Source organism: Artemia sp. Qi Xiang Cuo, unplaced genomic scaffold (genome assembly GCF_049724085.1).
Source record: "Artemia sp. Qi Xiang Cuo unplaced genomic scaffold, ASM4972408v1 HiC_scaffold_3023, whole genome shotgun sequence".
Classification (NCBI taxonomy): Eukaryota; Metazoa; Arthropoda; class Branchiopoda; order Anostraca; family Artemiidae; genus Artemia; species Artemia sp. Qi Xiang Cuo.
Genome location: NW_028300418.1, coordinates 510,265 through 534,822, shown reverse-complemented (window position 1 = coordinate 534,822; position 24,558 = coordinate 510,265). Strand labels below are relative to the sequence as shown.

Below are 24,558 nucleotides of genomic sequence, written 5' to 3'. Positions count from 1 at the left end.
TTAGCGGTTTCGCCTCCTAGTCAATACCTCGCTCTTTACGCTAAAGTGCAAATTTTGTTACGATTATTTTAGAATGACCCCTTAATCCCAATGGCCGTTAACTAGAATAAATAGCTCTGATGAAAGTACAGAAAATATTTTAGCGTAAAGAGCGAGGTAATGACTAGGGGGCAAACCCAATCATATACGTAATAATTTCCGTTCGTTTGAAGTTTTGATGGTGCTCCTTACTTTCAGTTGAAAAAATTGTTTTTTTTCTTTAATTTCCAATTGTTTTTTAAATAATGCTGGAAAATCCGGTGCCAATTAAATGAGCCCTTTTCAAAGAAGCCCTTTTTAAAAAAAGAAGAGAATGAATCCGAAAGTGCTGCCATCTAATGTTTTAAGTCAGAGCTGTTTTTGATTTGGGTAGAGATTTTCTTTTAGTACCCTAAGTGTGAGGCAGAGTGCTGGTATCACACCTGCTTCCTAAATTGTTTAAAAAAATAACTTTTTTTTGATGTAAGTAAGGAGCGACGTTAAAATTTAAAACGAAGAGAAATTATTCCGTATATGAAAGGGGCTGTCCCCTCATACCCGCCTCTCTCGTTTTGATAAATTTTTTTATTTTTTAAACAAAGTAAAGTTGTGATATAGCGACAACAGTCACCCCAACGAGTGTGGTGGGGAGGAGAGGACAGCCCCTTTTATATACGGAATAATTTCTGTTCCTTTTAAGTTTTAATGTCGCTCCGTACTTTCAGTTAAAAAAAAACTTTTTTTTTATTCAATTTCTGAACGTTTTTGAATTAATTGCAGCTTTAATTTTGGCTCACCGTACATGAATAATTAAACCGTCATTTGCAGTTTAATTTAACTTTTTTTTTTTGATTAAATGGCTTTCTCGAACTTTTGATCTGACATAGCTTGCGAATTAACTTATATACCGAACTTCTATAGTTGTATGTTTTTATTACGTATATTAGGGGGTTCACCTCCTAGTCAATACCTCGCTCTTTACACTAAAATGCAAATTTTGTTCCGATTCTTTTAGAATGACCCCTTAATCACAATGGCCGTTAATTAGAATAAATAGCTCTGATGAAAGCACAGAAAATATTTTAGCGTAAAGAGCGAGGTAATGACTAGGGGGCAAACCCAATCATATACGTAATAATTTCCGTTCGTTTGAAGTTTTGATGGTGCTCCTTACTTTCAGTTGAAAAAATTGTTTTTTTTTCTTTAATTTCCGATTGTTTTTTTTAAATAATGCTGGAAAATCCGGCGCCCCCTTCATAGCAATATTCTTTCCCCCATGAAAACTTCCTCCATGGAAAGATCCTCCCACATACCCCCCGACCCCCCCCCCCCCGAACTAACAGAAAAACTCACCCCTGGAAACTTCTGTATACTTCCCAATAATCAATGCTATATGTAAACATTGGGCAAAGTTTTTAACTTGCAGACCTTCCTCCGGGGACTGTGGGGGATTAAGTCATCCTCAAAGACATAGTTATTGTAATTTTCGACCATGTTGAACAAAATAGCTACCTCAAAATATTGATCGGGTGACTTTGGGTAAAAATGAGCGTGAGATGGAGACCAGTTGCCCTCCATTTTTTGGTCACGTAAAAAGACACTAGAACTTTTAATTTCCGTTGGAATGAGCCCTCCCGCGATATTCTAGGACCACTGGGTCGATACGATCACCCCTGGAAAAAAAAGTAGGGCTTTCTGATACGCTGAATCTGACGGTGTGATTTCCATTGAAGTTCTTTGACTTTTAGGGGGTGTTTCTCCTTTTTTAAAAAATGGGACAAATTTTCTCAGGGGCGTAACTTTCGATGGGTGAAATTTACCCTTAATTAAAAGAATATATGAGGAAGAGAAAAATACATCCAACAGGTTCCTCAAAAACTAAATCCTCACTTAACATCTCTTACATGAAACCAGTCCTTTTATTACTAAATGGAAAATATATATACATATATATATACATATATATATATATATATATATATATATATATATATATATATATATATATATATATATATATATATATATATATATATATATATATATATATATATATATATATATATATATATATATATATATATATATATATATATATATATATATATATATATATATATATATATATATATATATATATATATATATATATATATATATAAAGTCATTATAAGATTTGGAACATGTAAGAATAAAACTGAGTTCCAAGGAGATTAAGAAAAGAAGACCATAGGTTATTGATCTGATATATTTGAGCCAGATACCGTCAAAATGTCTTTCTGAGTGAATGGCAAAGTGATTCAAATAAGAAATAATATTGAACAAAATTTATTATAAAGAGAAAACATATTTAGTTGATTGAACTTAGTAGGAAATTATTATTTATAGCCCATTAATAAGTTTATTTGAGAGCAGAGTGACATTTATGCAATGTGAATTAGCTATTAATAATATTTAAGTTAACTAATTTGTCTCAACAAAACCAAATAAAAAGTGGCGGAAAATTCTCCTAAAGCCACCAGAAATTCAAGCCTGGTTTAAAAGTTTTATCACTGAGTTTCTTCTATAAGAAAATATAATGGGATTAAAACATATTCCAAATCTATTAAAATTCCGATCTCTCAACATAGTCACATGATTCAGCTCCACTACTTATTCGAATCATGTACACTATGATCTGGCTGACCTCATCCACCGTGGTTATTCGATCCGTAATAGTTTCTTGACTGCCCACTATATCTGACTCTTGCCACCTGACTGAGGTAGGAGAGGGGTGCCACCTTGACTGTGAGGAGACCTAGAGGTCACCCCAGTTTGTACTAGGGCAGCAGCAACTGTGGCGGCTATTTTAGCTGCCTGGTTGCCTTCTGCTGCAGGAATAGGTCCATAACCTCCACTTCCTAATAGGTTAAAAATATAGATATTAATTATCTTCTAATGACGCTTAATCGGTACTTAAATTTACACAACACAAATAAGCTAAATATCACGAAGCAATCAAAACGATCCAAGCGAAATAAATAAGAGGGGAAATTTTGATATCTTTTTTGTACCAGAATCGCTTTTGGTACAGCATCTTCAATTACTTCAAGTCAAATTTAGATGTTTTGTTAAGTAAATAAAAAAACGTAAGAAAAAAAAGCTGGGATAACACTTGACTGTTCTACAATTCGAGCATTGGGTTTTGACATGTTAACTGAAATATCACCTTGTGTTGTGTTCTGGAGAAACACTACCGTTTTTGACATACGAGATCAGTTCCCCAAGAGTTGAAAAAACTAACAATATTTTTCAGTGAAAATTTTGAAAAAAAAAATGACGTACTAAATATTAAAAACTAGACCCCGGTGGCGCGCCGATGAGGAAACACCGGCGGTGGCGGGGCCAAAACAGTGCGCCGTGCCTCCGGTAAGCGGTTGACGTCGCTCCGCCGGCTCGATCACTATTGACCGCACACATTAATGTTTTCATCAGGGTTTCTCAAATCACAGCTGAGATTTACAACAGATTCGAGCCTAGTTATGATTTTAAAGCTTCGCAAGTCGCTGGCTTGAAACAAGACTTCTTCGTTATTCATCAAGATAAGTAGACATTTGTTAGACACAAAATGGCTGTGGCGTTGCAGAACCCTTGCATAATAGTTCAAGTATCTATTAGCTATGTATTCTTAACATCAATAATTATGAAAATTAGTATTTTTTTTTCATTGAGCATTGCTGTATACAAAACTTCAAATACTGTACCAAAATATTCGTCAGTTATCTGGGTAAAAACTTTTAATACAAGTTTGAACTTATAAGCTTATTTTTTTCATAATGACCATTGCCATTATCTGTTTTGTCACCTTTAAAACAGTTTAAATGGGTGACTTTGATATTGATTGTTTTTTTTTGGAAGTTTTGATTCAAAAAAAGCCTTTTTTTTATTAAAAAATAGATTTTAATAAAAATTAAAAATAAAATGCATTTTAAAGTTTTTTTGGCTTTTTTTTAGAATATATTTAATGTAGGCTAATGCTGAACTGCTGCTTTTTTTTATTGCTTTTGGCTGCTTTTGGATATTATTCATTTTTTCTTTTGGGGATTCACTCCAAGTTATAAACTCATAAATACAAAATATCAGATAAATTATAAAATAAATATAAAAGGATTAAATTTATAAAATTGAAAAATACATGTCGAACACTTCACATGCGAACACTTCATTTACAATGAAAAAAAAAACACTTAATGGTTTATTCAGTATGAAGAAAAATGAAGTGCCAGCTATTTTCTTAGGTAAAAAAAAAGAAAAGCTCATCGATGTAATTAAATGAAATAATATGCTGACTGAAGTAGGTCAAGAAAGATGTAGAGATTTTATTCCTAGTTGATCACTTTTAATCCATGTAAAATGTTAGAAGACTTAGTATCACTTATTGAGTTTAAGCTTTTATTTCCAAATGCTCACAAAAATTACCAAATTTAGGAAAGTCGCAACAATATGTCACCTGTAGTCAAAATACTCAAAGACTCCTCTTTGATCCCCACCCAGGCTCAAAGCTTCGGTTATGGTCATATCCATGGGAATCTCCAAAAAGTTTCTTTTTAAAATAGCTTTCAAGCGTAGTTAGGGGCATTTATCCTTTTTTGCTTTTCTTCAAAGCTTTGAAAAAAGTGTTATAATATTCCAAATGTTACATTTGTTATATTTGTGCATATTTTTGGTCATCATTTGTGGGGCGATCGAAATTTTTAACCACTGTAGATACGTAAGAACGTTGCAACATCTAGTACCCTGAGGTCATAAGACTGTCAAAGACTCCTCCTTGAACCTCCCAAATTGAAAGCTTTTATTATGACCTGGCCTTTTAATGTTACTTGGGCCCTGGACCAAGGGCGCCATTGGCACTCGAGCTCAAAGTTTTGTGAGTATGTCGATTTCGATTTCGTCACACCGATTCGTTTTAGTGTTAATCTGCGTGTTACTTATTAATTATTTTTTTAAAATTAAACTCGTTTAATCGATAAGAAAAAAAACGAGTCGGACGCATGTGTCCCTTTCCTTTTGGACGATAAAACTACTATACAAGTGCTGTTTCAAGTATAACTCACGAAAATCTTGTAAATTTTTGTCAACTTTTCACTTTTTTGGCATTCCTTCTTTAAATAATAATAATAATAAAAAAAAAATATCAAGGTACTTTCACTTAAATATAATAACTCCCAATGCCCCCCTCTGGATACCATATTGATAGGATGCCGTATATTATTTAACTTGAAAAAAAATTAACTTTTTGACATCACTGATTTAAATAGATAATTTTATATATATTATCATTCAAAATTAATACCTCCCTACCCCCCCCCTCTCTCTGGCTGCTACAGATTTATTATAAAATATAATCTTTGGATTAAAAAATAATTAATAAATTAATTAATTTTTAGTTATATTTTTAAATAAATAAATAAAACTAAATATAAAAATCGAGTGTTACTTGAAAAAAAAAAAAAACTGAGGGTATGAGCAATTGGTACAAAGACAACAACAAAAATGTAAAAATTATTAATATATAAATAAAATTATACGAAAACTGAGTCATGTCATTGATTCGCCGTGAGATTCTATAAGATCCAAAGAATATAATTAAAAAGGAGCACACACAACCGCCAAATTAGGCCAGTAGCCTATAAGAAATCGCAAAAGACTCAATACAATGAGCAAGTCCCAGGTGAGGGCCCGGGGTCTATCAAAATATTTCAATGGTTTCCTAGTGACTTTAAAATAATTATCTTCCATCTCCACTTTAAATGAAAAAAAATATGTATATTTTTGGCATGCCTGCTTTCAATAAAAAAAATGATGTTTCAGCATTTAAAAATTATCGCCGCCTATCCCCCCCAAGTCAAAAATTGACTATTTGTTTATTACTACGCTGTTTGGGGTAACGTCCGTGTCAATTTTTAATTACCCCCCCCGGTACATAGCCTTGTGTATAGCTAAATTTTGTCTCATAAGAATGTTGTTTTTTTGGTTGGGGGGGGGGTTAAATTTTTTCATAAAGAAGATTGTATTTTCTTTAATATGTCAGGTGTTCACAAATTGAGTGTTAAACATTAAGAAAATTTTATCTAAAAACAGGAACATAAAAAACAATTCTGCAAACTTACAATTCATCTGTAGAAAAAATCTGTCGGCTATCAATTTCAAAAATCAAAATCCATCTGAAGGCTGAATATGTCTAGTAGTGAATTCTTTATATAGTTATATTAAACTTGAAAATAAAATTCTATACTATGAACTATGTAATAAATAGACAGTGTTAAACTGTATTCGAAATGATTTAAACTCATTTCATAAAGAATATACTTTTTTGTCAACATATGAAGAACTGTGTTTATTGAAATTGCATCTGTCTGTTTTTTATGCAAAGTAACAAAAGACACGGACAATTAACAAACACGACAGTAGTGAATACTTATGGTATAAATGTAATGTTTGGCAGGGACAGTCACTGGTGATAAATCGCTAGGGTGGCACCGTGATTGCGTGATTTTCGGGGATTCGGGGAACCAAATTTTTTTCAGGGTGACGCATAGATTTTTGGGGAAATACCTGAACATTTGTTGATAGTGCAAGTCCTACTTGAGTTCTAATCAGGAAAATCATAATACTCAACCACACGAGAAAGAAAAGCTCCTACTTTTCGGTTGACTCAATAAAAAATTGCCGCAAAATTAATTTAAAGTCAGCCGAACGCCGCTGCCTTTACCGACGGCGGTCGATCGGGCCTCCCGTCGGTGGCGTTCGGTCAATCCGCCGGCGCGGCGCCGGGGTTTAGATAAAACACTCACGAAAAATAAATCCTCCTAATTACAAAAGTAAACTCCCTTGGGATCTCTTCCCGTCAGTGTCGTGTGAGAAATAAAAAAAATTATTATAAGTCTGATATAAGAATTTTTATATTGTCTATATTAAAACATATAATAATAATTCTTCATTCCCTTAATAGATTCCTCAAATTTTATCATCAAGGTATCTAGCAAAAGTAATTCTCCTTTGTGATATTCAAATCCGACCCAATGATTGTATTGGATAAATAGAAGGGGGTCCTATATCTGGAAGAAGAGGCTGTTGGATATCGGAGAAACTTGATTGGAGGGTCCTAAATCTAGTTTTTGGGGTCCTGTACCCATTTTCATCCATGCGGAGGGATAGGGTCTATAAATTCCTTTTATCAGACACTTAGCAGTAAAGAATATTTGATTTTAACCAAGCCTGGTGAAAAGCAAGATCTATAGTCATAGTCATACTTTCAGGTCCTCAGGACCTAGTCTAGACTTTGGGGAGAGGCCCCTAAATTCTTATCATCAGGTCACTTTGCTGAATGGCGAATCAGATTTAAGCTAAACTTTGCCAGAAGCTAGAGAAACAGTCTTAATTTTGATTTTTCGGATTCTTTATCCTTTTTGACCATAGTGAGAGAAGGTGGCCAATTTTTATCATCAGGACATGTACCAAAAGGGGTTGTTGGGTCTTTTCAAACTTAGTGGGAAGTAAAAGTATTGGTCCCAGCTTTGCACGAAAAGAGTTCGTACCAGATGCAACCTAGTTCTTGTCGTCAAGATATGGAATATAAGTGGTTGTAGGATATTAACGAACATCAGTTAGAAGTAAAAGTCGGATTAAAATAAAATTTCATGCAAAGCAAAAGCTAGGCTTATAGTTATATTTTAATGGTCTGTACATGATCCAGTCTTTTTAGAAGGAGCAGGGCTTTGGTATCAATATCTATTTTTACTAGCCTAATCACTAGGATTCGTTCTTCAAAATCTAGTCAAAAGCTATTGTCTTGATGTTGGTTGTTCCTGGAACCAGAGGCAGATACATAATTTATGCTGGGCATGGAGGGGGGGGGGGATACCAACGAAGTTCTAGCTCCCTCATCGGTATTTTTGGCCTTCTGCTTGTGTAATTATTGTAATTTTTGGCCTTATAGCAAATGGCTTGTGCCCCTATGCCACCTCCCCCTGACCAGTCCCTTTCATCCCGTCCGTTCTTGTCATCTGTATTTACAAGAATGGCCTCTGGGTTCTCAATCAGCTTTGGTAGAGATCAGTAGCTAGGAATTAACTCGCTGTTTGACTCCAGACCCCTTGTATGCTTAAGTCGCTGTTTGTCTCTAGAATTAATTCGCTGTTTGATTCACATGGGATATTCTTAAAAGTGAAACCATTTAATTTTTTTCAGTAAAGTACAAATTATGTTCTGGCCTTGGGAAAGCATAGGGGTTTTGAGCCCTACTCATGTTAATTTACCCACTAGTTATACACCTGAAAAAACAACTTGCTACCATTCGCAAATAAATCTATTTATTCTCTTTGACAGCATATCAACAAAAATATTGTTGATCTGCACTTTTGACACCCTTTTGACGCCTTTTTTACCTTAATACCCCAAGTCTTAGAAGTTGTTGCAAATGAAGTAGTAGATGGAGTAGTTTAGTAGCAGTAGTAGCATAAGTACAAGTAGCAGTAGTATTAGTGTTAGTAGTGACAGGCATATATTATCTCTTTGTCAGTTAATCTTCCCCATCAAGTTTTCTCCGAAAGTCTCAACTTGATACCCAAACCAGTTATGGATATACACCCTTTTGACAATCTGCATGCGGTTAGTATGTTTTGATTTAGTTCAAGTCACCCCTCAATACTTTGTCAACTTTTCACCTTCATGCGTGTAGCCTTAATTGTGCTAGTGTCATAGTATGAGTGGTAGTAGTAAGAACAGTAGTAGCAGTAATAGTGTATAATTATTAGTAATAGTAGCAGCAGTAGCAGGTACATTTTGCCTTTTGGTCAACTGAACATCCCACTCATGATGGCTCTGAAGTTTCCTCTTGATATGATAAGCCGTTTAAGTGTTACCAATATAGAAGCGGACGCCCATTGTAAAAATCTGCGAACTGGGGGCCGGTCCTTCGTACTTTTATTCGAGAAACCAATCCTCTGCTCCCTCCGCACTGTGTTCACCAGTGGAAAAACTGATGGGCTGTTGTCATCTCAAAGGAAAAGATAGAAAAGTACTCATTACTTAGTAGGTATTCATATTTTTTCTAGTATGGACCTGTTTGGCTCTGTCCCATATTGCAGATGGAAGTAACCGCCGAATTCAGCTTCGGTTATCTCGTATCTTGTATATTCATATACCCCAAGTTATTGAACTAACGAATGGTGACGAGACTGCCATTGCTACACTTTCACTCCGTTGTATTTACAACATTGCCACTGGAACAGATACTCAGGTGATTTCCTTCTACTTTTTTATGTTCTCAACCACTTGTGCTAAATGTCTACTTGCGCTTGAAGGTGAGTTAGATACTTGTGCAAAGTCGATATTACCAATTTCTTATGTGCATTTGTAGCTAATAAATTAGTTTCTGCTGTCCAATTGTTACTATAGCTAGATAAATTAGGAGCAAATGGTAAATTACATTTTTTGAACCGAAATTACAAAGCCTTAGCTTGCATACATTTTGTGTTTCTTATAAGAAACAGTTTTGATTGGGTGTCGGGAAATAGAGAATGTCGGTTTTAAAGAAAAATTGCGTATTTTCTGACTGCCATTTAAGTAAAATGTATCATTGTTTTTCCTGATTAAAAAACACTTCCTGGGAAGTGTTTTTTTTTTGTTTTTTTTTTGGTGGGTTGGTAAATACTGGGCTAGTAAGTAGTTAAAAAAAAAAAAAAAATTAACAAAATTGTTAGTTGGTCCCTCAATCGACTTTAATCGACAAAGTCAACCAAAGGTTGCTGTCTTATTCTGTGCTGCCCAGGAATGTAAATATTGTTACGATTAATTTCAAATAGGAAAAAAAATTGTTTAGTTTTTTGTTGCATTTTTGGTTTGTATTTTTGTAGTTGATAGAATAAGTGTAAGGTAATATCCATGGTTTAAGGCTTATATGATTTGTATATTCTATCCAAATTAGGATATTTTATCCCTCTTTCCGCATCTGAACCTTTTGTTGCATCAGCCCCCCCCACGTTCCTCGTCTATTTCTTTTGCTTATGCTGAGCAGATTTATATAGTAAAGAAGTGCTGACTTTATTCTGGCTTAATCAATAGCAAGCGGATACGTATCCCTGGATCAAAATAGAAAACCATAGTTTTGAATTTGTTCGGCTCTTGACTGTCGGAAAGTGAGCTTAAAGTTTGCAAAATATCTAGTTTTTTGCTAATACGGATTAGTACCCGGCTGACTGACCGTATTTCAAACAATAGGCTATACGAAAAATGTGGTTCAATACCGCTCTCTAGGGCTATAATGAAAGAAAGGTTGAGGTGACTAGGGCACGTTGTGCGGATGAACGATGATAGATTATCGAAGATTGTCCTTTTCGGCCAACCGTCTAGGGCTAAAGAGAAAGAACGTCGTCTTCGTCTGGGGTGGGAGGATGTGATAAAGAAAGACTTGCAGGAAATGGGAACTTCGTGAGCGGGTGTAAAAAGGGAGGCTTTGAATAGATTGGGATTGGGGAGGAGCTGTGTTGGCCTCAGGTGGCTTGGTGCTGCGGTGAGTTGTTAGTAGTAGTAGTATAATACAGGTTGCTAATGTTCTTTGAAGTGGTTTCATGGATGTGGCTTCTTTATGCAATATTTAATTATTGACCGAGGAAGCAAGAAGTTACAATAACAAAAAAAATTGCCAAATTTTGTTGGCATACTCGATTGGGGACTTAGCTCTTTACTGAATTACACTTACACAAACTATTACATTACGTTTCTTCCATATCTTGGCTTGAAAATAAGCTCATTAGACTCTGTTTTATTTGCGCGTTGAAAGATAGATGGTAAGGAAACCACCAAATAGAAACCTTTCTGGCCCTTGCTGATTGGCCAGAGCTGTAAACGAATAATTCATTATCATAGTCGAATGTAACCAAAGTTGGGGGGGGGTGTGTGTGTATGAATTAAAGGTTAGGGTATGAAACGGCAAAACTAAGTACATTCTTAGGCCAAGAGTTTATGTGAATCATCCCTCCCGGGCGGTGTTAACAGGTGCTCGGAGATGCATGTGGCCCTGTTGTTGGATTCAATCTTGCTCGTACTAGAGGGGGGAGAGAAGGGTGTATTATTATTGTGCTTTAGTTGTTCACCTTGCATCTTTTATTTGGATTATTCTAGTATTATTAAGAAAAATCAAAAATATTAAATGGATATTTGTAATTTTTAGAGAGATGCTGTTATATCAGCAAGATTTTTGTCTTCTTTGCCCAATTTATTGAAGCATTGGGAAGTAAATGTTGTCAAAGAAGCCGCATCGATCATCGGTGCCTTTGCAATGGGTAATCACAGTCAAATCCAAGCTGTCTTCGACTCTGGGTGCTTGGAACCCCTGATTATTGTGAGTTCTCTTCTATCTTCAAATCAAAGATTACTAGTTACAGTGTAACGCACAATAATTTAAATGAAACTAAAACAAAAAAGAAATAACATGAAAGGAGGGGGAAAAGAGGAACAGAGAAAAAAACTGACAACTTGCAGAGTCTAATAAGCAGTAATGTGCAGAAATTGGACGCAATCTGTCATTATTATTATCATTATTTGATTTTTACTCACTCTTTACAGTACTAAAAAAGGTGGAGTGACCAAACAGAGAAAAACAACTAAACAAATAAAAGAAAAATAACTTACGACTGAAAAAACCTGATAGGTGATGGTGCGGAGAAAAATGGATACAAGCAGTATTTGAAAGTTTTCTGTGTAGTGCTTCCAGTTTTTCAGTAATATTACGAACAAGAAATTTATTAATAATTACATGGTTTTTCGTCCAGGGTAGAAGAAACAACAAAAATTTACAAAATCTAAAGTAATTAATCCGGACTCTTTTTAACTCATTTATTCTTCAGAAGGAGAAAAATTCCAGAAGCAAAAAGAATTGAATGGTCACAAAAAGTTGAGTAGAGCTTGGCCAACGCGAGTTTATTACATTTACCTCTATTGGCAACAATCTTAGCATATCCTAATTGAATGTTCATATTAATATCTGAGAATCTGCGCTGGCGCAAGCTCGGAAGACTATTAGTAATAGAAATACCGTGCCATCGAAGAGAATCTACGAGAGGGATAGTAAAGCCACTACAGCGAAGGGAAGTACTAGAAGTGTTATTAAAAGAAAGAAATTTACATTTATCTACATTAAGAGAAAGGCCTATGTCTGAAAAAGAAGAGGCAACACAAGAAACCATATTAGATAAACCAGTTTTAGTACGGCTTATAAGAAGCAGATCATCAGCGTAAGCCAGGCATGAAACATCAGAAAAACCGGAGAGATATGTAGCCGATATCTTTGCCAGAACTCCTGAAATACATAAATTAAAAAGGGTCGGAGATAAAACTCCCCTTGCCTTAAACCTCTTTTCAATTTAATAATAGATGCTGGCACAGATTTCAGCCGAAGAAAAGAATTAGAGCACCAGTATCGAAGAAGCAAAATAACCGTATGATTGACACCGCAACCACGAAGAGCAGAAAAAAGCTGACTATGACATACACTATCCAAAGCTTTTGATGGATCTAAAGAAAAAAGATATATACTCCTTCCTTTAGAAGAATTTTCAAGGAGCAAGGAATATAATTCGCGATGGGTGTGTTGACAACCTACTCCGGGCTTAAATCCAAACTGGCTATTTCTCTCAAGCATATTATTAGTCACAAAAGGTAGTAATACATGCTCAAGAACTTTATTAAAAGTGCAAAAGACAGTAATATGTCGGTAGGAAGAGCAAATAAAAGGAGAATTTCCCTTCTTTAAAATTGAAGAAACAGTACCACGCAAAAAACTCTCCGGTACACTAGAAGTACAAATACACATCTTGAGAAGTAGGTGTAGATGATCAATCAGGGGGAAGCAATCTATTAAAAAGGTGAAATCTAGATATACCATCATTATCAACATTATCTGATTTAAGTTTCTTAATTGCTTCAACTACGGATGAAAGAGAAATGGGAACACAAAGACGCTGAGATAGAGGGGTACTAAAAATAGCAGAATGAGACTACAAAGAATGCACACGGTAATTAACATTAGAAAAAATAGACGAGTAATGGCCATGCTAAGCAGATGCAGGAAGACAATCACTACTTGGCACATCACTTCTAATCGACTCAGAATTAATAACTTTTCGCCATTCTCTCTTTGACACTGGAAAATCCATACCACGATAACGCATTGACTTAAGATATTTATTATATTCACTGCGCGTCTTACGCTTAAGGTCAAATACAATACTACAAGCCGGTCTAGCACATTCATTCCAGACTTCTAACAAAAACTTAGCTTTATTTTTCAAAGTTTTTAAATTAGGATCTAAAGACCAAATAGGTTTTTGCGTACCACGTCTAACACATAGCAGCGGCACTGCAACTGCCTCGGCATCTTTTAGACATTTAATTATTTGATTATAATATCAATCCCGGTCATTTTTTCAATTCACTTGTATAGAGCTCGGAAGCAGATTATAGGGAACTCGTATAGCAGACAGCAGGCTTGTTTGTGTTAACACATTGAGAGGAGCATCAGCTTTCTGCGAATTACTTTTTTCAAAGCATTTTGAAGACCGAGGTACTTTACAAAAACTTGCAGGGTTTAAATTCAGCGTAAGAGTAAGTGAGATAGGGAGATGGTCCAAATCTTGTTCTTCAGCATGTACAAACACAATTGATGTAGTAATACTAGTTGAGCAAATAATGTGATCAATATTGCTCTTACTGCCTGAATGGTGAATATAAGAATACGGATGAGTTTTGAGTATAATATTATAAGACGGAAGGCAATGTAACAACGAATCAGTTCTCACTGACGGGTTATTTGTATCCGTATTGAAGTCACCAATGATCATATAATCTAGAGAAATAGAAAGAATTTTTTACACTAGAAACTTCAACGTGTTACAGGCTTTAGCATATCTAGCCATCGATCTGGAAGAACGGTCATCATAAGGCAGATAAGAATTAGTAAAAACTATAGTGCCCATACGAACAGCCAAAAAAAACTCATCCGAGTAAAGGATCACCGGCGAAACCAAATTAGGATTGCGCTTAAAAACACGAGCTAGCCCGCCGGATGGGCGGCCTCTTGTGGCTCTGGCAGTAGTAAAAAACACATCATGATGAAGGCTCCGACGCAACGTATAGGCAATGTTGATTACTTGTTAAATAAACGAAACACACCAAAGACGGGAAGTTAGGTTAATCCTAATGAAATAAACCTTTAACTATATAATAATACATTATAATTTGAGCTATATATTTGGGCATCAGAGGGAGGGGGTTAAAGTATTTGGACAGAGCTCCTAACCTTGGCAGGCTCCCAAGAAATTTTTCGATTAATGCTACGTCGAAGTAGCAACAAAAATATTAAGTTGGAATGCTCTATGTTTAAAGTAGTGTTTTCCCGTAGGGGCTTAAAATTTCAAAATATCACCTTTTTTTCTTTTTGTCTTTTTAAATAGCGAAAAAGATTTATCCTTTGATATTAATTAATCAAAAAAAGAATTTTTTTTGCAGATGTAAAGAGCGAATTTGAAACTAATCTTGACTTCTCTAGACATCTCTAAACAGTCTTCCTTGTTCTTTGGAAGGATCTTGATATTCTCCTCTTTTCTTTTTTATATTCTCATTTTTCTATTTGTGCGTTTTATTTTTTATCGAAGCTAATTTTTTTTTCTCAAAGCTTATAGTGTTCTACAAGTTCTGGTTTAAATTTCTTCTGTTAAGTCTATACCTGTACCTTGTGTAAATGGATTTTAAATCAATCGTTGAGGTTGTTACATGGTTATTTGTTATATTTTTCTCATGTAGTATTAACAAAGATGTCTATGTGGTAAAGGCGATGTGTGAGTGACAGTAATTTCACAGATATTGATTTGTGTTTTAATTAATATTTGTGTTTAGTTACTTGAAAAAGGCGCCTTGGAGTGTAAGAAAGAAGCTTCATGGGCTCTTACAAATCTCATGATTGCCGGTACAACTGAGCAAGTCATCACACTCTACCATGCTAAAGCTATTAAGCCAATTTGTGATCTTCTGTCGGTTGAAGTTGGTGAAATATTGCCTTCCAGAGAATCCTTTTCATGGATTGACGAATTCATTTTATCATTTCCTGATGAAATTCTCATAAAAAAAGTGGGAGTCATCCTCGAATGTATTGAATATATTTTGGAGGTAATTTTTTCCTCACTAGTTAAGACGATTTTCACCTGTGGTTTTGATGGCTTTAGTAGCAGGGGACACGGGCTACCTCTGATATATTGCTTCGGCAGCTCAATTCTCACAGTAAAAGGCTTAAAGAGCTTGCTGAAAACCGACTTTTCATATAGTAAAATAAGATTACAACCAATACGTTGAGCCCCAAACCCCTCCAAAAACAACTGTGTTCCTATGTGTGAGGGAATACTGAAGGGATCTATGCTTTCAACAAAGATTTCAATAAAAACCATATATATCCCAGGGCATAACTTATATCGCTTGCCTTGAAGACCTTGGGTGGAGTGTCCTGCTCAAAGATATAAGCTCCTAAACTTTGAACTGCGAGGAACAAAATGGCTATCTCAAAATCTTTATTGGATATGTTTGGGGAAATGGTGGGCATGGAGGGGTATTAGTTGCTTTGCAATCACTTTCGACTATTAAAAAGGGCACTAGCCATTTCAATTTCCAATCGAATGAGCCCTTTTTGCAGTTTCTACGACAACGCGCTATATAAAAACCTTATTTGCCCCCTGGGCATAATTTACAACCCTTGCCGTGAGGGCTGTGGGGGGGGGGGGGGTTGCTATCCACAAAGACATAATATAAAGAACAAAAAACTAAGGTTAAAAAAATGGCTATCGCAATTTTGATTAGATGTGTTGGGGAACAAAGTGGGCGTGGAAGGCGGGTTAGTTACCCTCTAATCACTTCTGACTATTAAAATGGGCACTAGCCATTTGAAATTCCAATCTAATTAGCCTTGTTTGATGTTTCTACGACAACGCCTGCAATAAACGACAGTGTATGCCCCCAGGGCATAACTTACAACCCTTGCCCTAAGGGCTGTGGGGGACTGTCCTCAAAAACATAATTTCTATTTGTAAATCAACTACGCTGAACAAAGTGGCTATCTCAAAATTTGATTGGATTTGTCTCGGTAATTGGTGGGCGTGGAAGGGGTGTTAGTCGCCTTCCAATCACTTTCGACTATTAAAATGGGCACAAGCCACTCCAATTTCCAATTGAATGAGCCCTTTTCGAATTTGGTACAACTTCTTCGATACGAAGTGCCCTGCTTTAAAGGTTAAAATTAATAAATAATACATTTTGACAACATCGTTTTTATATGCCCCCAGGGCATAACTTAAAACCCTTGCCCTGAGGGGTGTGGAGGACTATTCTCCTCTTTACTGAGTCTACAGTTATTGTTTCTGTCTCGTTGTACTCGGTCTTTACTTAGGCAGCGCTACAGCGATTTAATCTTAGTTAGACAACACCTGTCAAGATAAAAATTATATGCCCCCAGGGCCTAACATAACCCCCGTGCATTGAGGTCTCTGAGGGGGGTATCATCCTAAGAGACATAAATTCAAGAATGTACAACTACGTTGAACAAAACGAATACTTCATAATTTTGATTGGACGTGTTTTGGAAAATGGTAGGCGTGAGAGGGGGGTTAGTCACTCTCCAATCACTTCCAAGCATTAAAAAAGGCACTAGCCATTTTAATTTCCAATTGAATGGGCCCTTTTGAAGTTTCTACGACAACACTTTCAATAAAAACATTATATGCCCCCCAGGGCTTAACTTACAACCCTTGCACTAAGGACTCTGAGATATCCATTGGATATGTTTGGGGAAAAGGTGGGCGTGAGAGGGGGGTTAGTTGCCCTTTAAGTTGCCCTTAATTGAGAGAAACTGCCTTTTATTTTGAAAGTCAAATATGTCTGAATGGGCTATTTTCATAAAGTATTAGTAAATAGAAAGTGATGAGGGGAGAGTGATAGCCCCCTACTATTTAGGGCAACCCTGAATAAGTCATGAAGCAATTAGAAATTGAGTTAAAAAAGTCTTCAAATGAAAGCAAATAATGGCATCAAAGCTTTAAACAAACAGAAACTCCTCGGTATACGTATTAGCCCCCCTCCACTGGGGGGGGGGAGTGATTGCCCAGCCTTCTCCATGTCTTATGCTAAAGTTTGACGTATCCCCTCAATGCTTTAAGAACAGATGGTCTAACACTAGAGTGATGTGAGAGTTTTTTTTTCTGAATGCCTTGATAATGGAGGAGGTTGTTTGTTGGCATCACCGTATATAGATTTATACAGTACAATCATTACCTACCTCAACCATTATACAAAACCGGACCAAGATGCAAGTGCTCCAGAGAACGTATAAACATAAGCAACATTAGATTTTTTTTCCACGGGTAGATATGCCAGATTTCTCTTTGAACGCGAAACTTGGCTTCACCTTTGTAACACTAAATTATAAAGAATCGAATTTTGAATTAATTTATTCCAATACATATATAAAAATCTGTAATTAGTTGTGTAATGTTATTATTAGATGTTTTTAGAAATTACAAGCAGTTTTAAAGTCTCGACTTGGTTTCAAAGGCATTTTGAGGAAGTTTCTGCCAAAATACATGTTCCAGGGTAATATACGTTGAATTGCTGATGAACGAGGATATGGGCGAGCTTTTATATCAAAATTCGTAAAAAAAAACACACCTGGGATAAGAAACTGTAAGACAGTGCTGCCAGATTAGCAATAACGGTCTTTTTGTATCATGTTGGTAAATTGTGTTGAGTGAAAAAGACTAAGCGACGTCATTATCTGAATTCCGGGTGGTATCTTGAGTGAAAATCAAAATCTTCCAACCTGACTTCTAAAAAAATTGAATTTTTTAATGAAACGAAAACTTCATTTGAACTCTTACCTAAAATTCGGTATGTTTTACCACCGAATAAACGAGAAACCTTTATTTATGATTGATTGATCTATGATTATGGTGTGGCAGCACTGACGAAAAATGTTAATACCCTTAAAAACCTCATAACTTTGAAACTGCCGAAAGAAAAATATTAGGAAAAAGCTGTTTTGGTTATAAGAGGGTTCGACGGGAGCAAAAAATATGATGATTTTGATGATCTTCGTACTTTTGAAAAATTGTTGATTGGCTGTTTCCCGACTTTCGTCTTTTATTTTTTGCTGCCGAGTCAAGGCAGCCAATATTAATAACTACTACTACTAATAACAATTCAGTGCACACCTAGCCACCTTAGGCCAGCACAGATGCGAATGATCCTCCTTCACGTTAATTAACTCAAAGCTTCACTCTACTTCCTCCTATTAAGTTCTGATAGCTTTTAAATCTTTCTTCGTCGTCTCTTTCCACCTTCTTAGGGCTGCGACTTTTTTCGACTGTGAAGAAAAAACAGATGCCTTAGCAGTTCAATTTTTTGTATCCTTACTGTATCTAACATTCATAATAATGCATAATTAAGTGAAGCTGTCTACTTAAACTATTTTCTTGTCTCCCACGTGACCTTTTCACCTTCATTTATTCTAGTCAAAGCAACTTAGTCTTTTTAAGAGAAGTTTCACATCTATTTTTGCATTCTAATCTATCAAAACCTCCCAGAAATTTATTAATTTTGCCAGCATTTTCATCCAGGACACTTAAATCACATCGATAGTTTGAGTGTGGGAAAGTTTCACCTTCCCATTTGATTCCACTCTCTCCCATATACTTTGCAGTGTTTCGTAGGAACGCTGGACGTCTTGACTCTTTGGTTGTGGACTTGCCAGTCGTTAGTGGGCAGACAGGATTAGACATCGCACACGCTCTGCTTGAAACTTTGAAGCATCAGTCTCTGACGGTAGAAGATATCAAGCAGCAGCTTGTAAGTGGTGCAATGGATGACCAATATTTTACGCTTCATGTGTCCACTCATCTTTTGACGCTTGTTGGTCTCCATGATTCTCCCTGGAATAAATTTAACTGTGATCCAGTGCATTGCGTTGAATTGTCTGAAGGAGATGCCCGAATCTCGTCACATTGGGTCTCAGGTCTTGGTGGCCTCATCCACCGATAACAAAAAGATGGGTTACGGAAATATAGTTGAATGTGCTTGTCAGGTTTGGCACATTGCCCTTACCCAGGATGAAACTGATAAATAGAACGAGTTCAGTAGAGATCATTGCAAATCATTTATGGCGGTTCCCTTCTACCTTACTCCTTTTACCTCAAAGAATTTAAACTTGAATTCCTTTCTTCTCGTCGAGAAAAATTATGCCAAAGATTTGGCTCCTCCCTTCTCCAACATCCCATCTACCGATAATTCCTTCCCCCAAGTTTTGTCCCTGTAAGATCTCGTCCCCCCAGTGAAGTGGCTGAGAAGGTTCCGTTGACGCCAGTCCACTGTAACACCATGCGCTACAGTTAAAACTTTGTGAACTATTACAATGATCTCTAGTGTTTTTATTCTTTAGTTTATTTATCGTGACGAAGTTTTAAGATAAGATAAGATTTTATTCCAAAAACAACACAACACAAAAAAAAAACAAATGACCTTCCATAAGCTAACGCTTGTTCGGAAGTATTTACCCTCTTAAAATTAACACTTATAATAACATACTAAAGAGAAAGAAGAGAAAAAAAAGAGAAAAAGAAGAAAGAAAGAAAAAGAAAAAATGAAAATTTTACACTCACTCGGTTCCTGGTCGCAATAACCAAAAATCAATACGTCACATACTCCAAACTTCCCGCCGCCATCCAATAAATAATAAATAAACAACTGGCCCCACATGACGTATTGAAAATAGCGATCTAGTACTAGTAACTTGAGGTGTCCGTATATCTCTAGCATGACGAGTAGGATAATTGTGTACATCATCACCAGAAATAAATAAATTAAAAAAATTTGAAAAACAGTTGGGAACCAAATTAGAAAAATATTTAAACATAAATAACCCATGGTAAAATTTTCCAAGGCCAGACATAGGGATAATATTTAACTGTACATATTGGGATCTCACCAAGGTTCTCCGATTATCTCCAGTCAACACTCACATTGCCATATTTTGTATCACACGTAACTGCTGCAAATGCACTGAAAATGTGCTAGACCATATACTCACACAATATACTAAATACGGGTGAACTAACGAAAAATAAATCAATCTCAAAACAGAATCCTGGAAAATATTTTTTAAATTTCTTATCATTCCAACATTTCTTGCAATCTTACTACTAATAAAAGAAACATTATTTTTAAAGCTAAGGCATTCATCTACAATAACACCAAGGTATTATATAGTATTTGTACGCTTCATTATATATTTCTCCACTTGCAAATCAACAACCCAAGGGTAAAAATTTGATGATCTACCATACATAATAAAACCTGATTTACTATGGTTTAACAAAAGCTTGTTCACTCTCATCCACTTATCTATACCTAACATACCTCTTCTCATTATCTCTTTTATACCTCTTCTCTTTTATCAGACAACTTTATTTTGTTAATTATGACTAAGAGACATCATATTTGGGCTTTGCCCACGAGAGCTATGTCTTGTTTTTGAATTAAATGTATTTGAATTTGAAATTTGACTATCAAGATGATTATTTTAATAAGATCTCACATGCCTATTTCGTACTTAGCTATTGATAGTTATCAGCTATTTGTACTACTATTATTGATATTTATGAAACTATTTCTAGCCTTTCCCTTTGATTCCAAAAGGTGGAGCTCTTAACATGGAAAATCAGGAATTTACTGAATAAATACATTAATGACTTCACCAAAATGAAGTTACAACTATCAGCAGGTGATCCGGTTGATTCTTAGCTACTTTCTTGCTTCTCGTAAGGCGTCTTCCATAACGACAGGTCTTTTATACCATGGAATTCTCTTAGTTTTACGCTAGAAACCCCCTGATGTCACGAGGGACACGTTTGGTGATTGATAATGATGTGATTTCTGATTTGGGAGATTCGGTAGGAATGACTAAAGAGGCAGTTGCTGCAACTTTCCGGAGACTTTACAGCTTTTTAGACAAGCTATTGAACAATCTCAATTCACGCTTTTTGTTGCTTCAAATAGGTCCAACTCAGTTGACGAAGGGACTGCCTTTATGGGAAATATATTTGATATCAGCCCGGTTGAATTGACGATCATAAAATCTAATAAACTTGGAGACTTGGCTGATCTGGCAAATTCTGGCTCTTTTAGAAATTTGCGATGGGGTGATATTATTGACCTGTTAAAAAGTTTGTTTGATCGTTTTTTTTTTTTTAACGCAAATACCGATATTAAGCATTCCTCGATTAGATTATTACAAACCGGTTTATTTTTTATTTATCCACCTATCCTGTATTATTTCAGTACAAACTTTTCTATACTATGTGTGTTATGATTTTTCTAGAATCCTGTATACTATATTGTTGTTTTTCGGTATAAGAGTTTGAAAATACTTCATAGAGACTTTTACGATGAAAACAATTTACACATATTTATTTCTGATTGGGCGCTGTCCCCCCTATTAATGAGAGTTTTCATAAAGTCGATTACGCTTATTTGAAGTGAAAAATTTTGTAACTTAAGTAAAGGCAGTTATTAAGCTCGAAAAAAACCGTTAGAAAAAAACTATACTAAAAAACTTTGCACAGAAATTTCAATCGGTATTCTCTAGTTTTCAGGCTTTTCTCACTTAAAAATGTAAAAATATGTATTTATTAACAATTATCAAAAGATTTAAGCTGATAATTACTTTTATGCTAATGGCCTTACTATTAATAAATCAAAAGAAATAAATTGATCCAATGTAGCAGCAACCATTCTAAGGTTTCGCTAAAAGGGGTGACATCCTTTTGGACATCCGTGACAAGGGTTACCCTCATGTGCTACATATAATAAAAGTTCGCCGGTGGAGATACCTTGACCACGTATGGACAATCCCTGGCTACCGAATGCAGTGCTTCTCCGGCAACCATCGGGTACACTCCGCAGAGACATACTGAGACACACCTCACAAATTGGATGTGCCATATAAATCTTGACTGAATAACTATCCATTCCTGACAACTACAAACACGTTCTTTTGACCATTTGTATTGTGATTCAACTAAACGCCCTTTTGAAGCCGCTAACCCTAATTATCGAATAAATATACTATTTTTAACTATTATTTATTCTTTTAACTCGTAGAATGACGCCTTGCCATAATTATTTGCTAAATGTCCCTTTCTGTTCCTCTTAGCTTGTTCTTCCTTTTTTTTCGTAATAATCTTTAATGCTCGAATGAAACATGCATCCATTTGAGCATTTTAATGCCTATCCTTCACAGAGGATCGATTTCTAATTAAGGACACTGTTTTAGGGTTGTGTTTAAGTTTTAACCCTGTTCTGTGTTTATTTATTTTTTTATTTATTTCTTTATATGTCTTTTATCTTCTCTCAATTAATTTAATTTTTCTCTTATAGGTTGAAAATTAGAGATGAGCAGTAAATTTTGAACTTAATTCTGTGTAGTCTGTATACTGTTGCCGTCTTTTTGTGTAATGGCGTGTATTTTTACATAAAAAGTCGTTGCAACAGACATGGCTTCTTGTAATTGTAAAGTTAAAATAAAAATCAAGGGTTCTCAACCTTAAGTTCGTTTCATTCTTTGTATAATTGTTTTTTATGCCTTTTTTTTTCTCCCCATTTTTACATTTTAAAAGAAATTGAACCCTTTACTTTTTTTTCAATAAATTATCTTTTTTGCTCATCTCTCGCTAAACGAATTTACTGCTCATTCAAGCTCTTCTGCTCCTTGCACAGCTTCTGCTCCTCAGCCAAGAAATTGTATCCTGAGTTAACAATCAAGTAAACAAGAAAAAAAATTCGAAACATTTTATTTTCTCTTAATCAAAATAAATATTGAAAAGAATGTTCAAGTAAAACTTTATAATTTGTATTCTTACAGCTTATCATATACTTACTACTTGCCTGTTCCTAGACTCAGCAATTATTTAAGGAACCATTACAAAAAGATTGAGTCAGTTGGGAAAATGATCTTGCTCAAAATCATGGTCCTGGAATCCTATTATTGTTTTTTTATGTTAGAAAAAGAAGTACCGTATGTTTACGCTAATTAATCTATTATACTAAATTAATATAATAATTATAATATAGATAAAATAGAACAATACGTCGAATATCATTTGATTGGAAATTGAAATGGCTAATGCCCTTTTTAATAGTCGAAAGTAATTGGAAGGCAACTAACACCTCTTCCATGCCCACCATTTCCCCAAACATATCCAATCAAAATTTTGAGATAGCCATTTTGTTCCATGCAGTTTAAAGTTCAGGAAATTATACCTTTTGAGCAAGACACTTCCCCCACAGTCTTCAGGGCAAGGGTTATAATTTATGCCCTGGGGGTATAAAAGGTTTTTGTTGAAATCTTTGTCGTAGAAACTTGAAAAAGGGCTCAATCGATTGAAAATTCAAAGGGCTAGTGGCCTTTTTAATTGTCGAAAGTGATTTGAGGGCAACTAACCCTCTCTCACGCCCACCTTTTCCCCAAACACATGTAATCAAGTTTTTTAGATAGCCATTTTATTCAACGTAGTTGAAATTAGGTCTTTAAGGATGACGTCTCATCCCCCCCCCCTAAACGCTCAGGGCAAGGGTTGAAAGTTATTCCCTGGGAGCATGTAAGGTTCTTACAGACAGCTATGTTGTAAAAACATCAAAAAGGGCTCATTCAATTGAAAATTAAATGGGCTAGTGCCGTTTTAACAGTCGAAAGTGATTGAATGGCAACTAACCCCCCTCTCACGCCCACCATTTCTCCAAGCACATCCAATCAAAATTTTGAGATTTCCATTTTGTTCAACGTAGTCAAAAGTTCTGGAAATGAGGTCTTTTAGGATGATAATCCCCTCAGAGCCCTCAGTGTACGGGTTGTAAGTTATGCCCTTGGAACATATAAGGTTTAAATAGAAATTTGTTGTAAAAATTTCAAAAAGGGCTCATTTGTTTGGAAACTGAAATTGCCCTTTTTCATAGTCGACAGTGAGTGGAGAGTAATTGACCTCTCACATCCACCTTTTCCCCAAACACATCCATTCAAAATTTTTAGATAGCCATTTTGTTCAACGTAATTGAAGTGCAAATTTTTTTCTGGCCTTGGGAAGGCATATGGATTTTGAGCCCAACTTATGTTAATTTCTGCTCGTTTTGAGTTTGACTCGGTTATTTATTGTAATTTCTGTTCGTTTTGGGTTTCTTTTATTTATTGATGCTGATTTGTGGTAGTTTCACCCTTGGGAGATTATTTTATTTTTTCTCATTTTTTGTTTAATGGAGTTCTTTGCTTTTCTTTGAAAAACTTAATTTGTGGAAAAGTTTTTATGATTAATTACAGTCAAAAGAGATCCAAGGGTAACTAGCCCCCCCCCCCAGCTTTTTTCCCAAACCCATCTGATACAAATTTTGAGATAGCCATTTTGTTAAAAGTAGTTCAAA

At 35.4% G+C, this 24,558-nt stretch overlaps 1 protein-coding gene across 1 annotated transcript in view; it reads left to right on the top strand.

The window, feature by feature from the left end:
* LOC148938696 (uncharacterized) overlaps positions 1–19,131 on the top strand; it is a 45,771-nt gene extending 26,640 nt beyond the window's left edge. Inside the window, exons 5-8 of the mRNA XM_089107604.1 lie at positions 9,114–9,298; positions 11,231–11,401; positions 14,953–15,222; positions 18,733–19,131. Coding sequence (XP_088963730.1) covers positions 9,114–9,298; positions 11,231–11,401; positions 14,953–15,222; positions 18,733–19,131 — 1,025 coding nt within the window. The remainder of the gene's footprint in view (positions 1–9,113; positions 9,299–11,230; positions 11,402–14,952; positions 15,223–18,732) is intronic.
* The last annotated feature ends 5,427 nt before the right edge of the window (positions 19,132–24,558 follow it).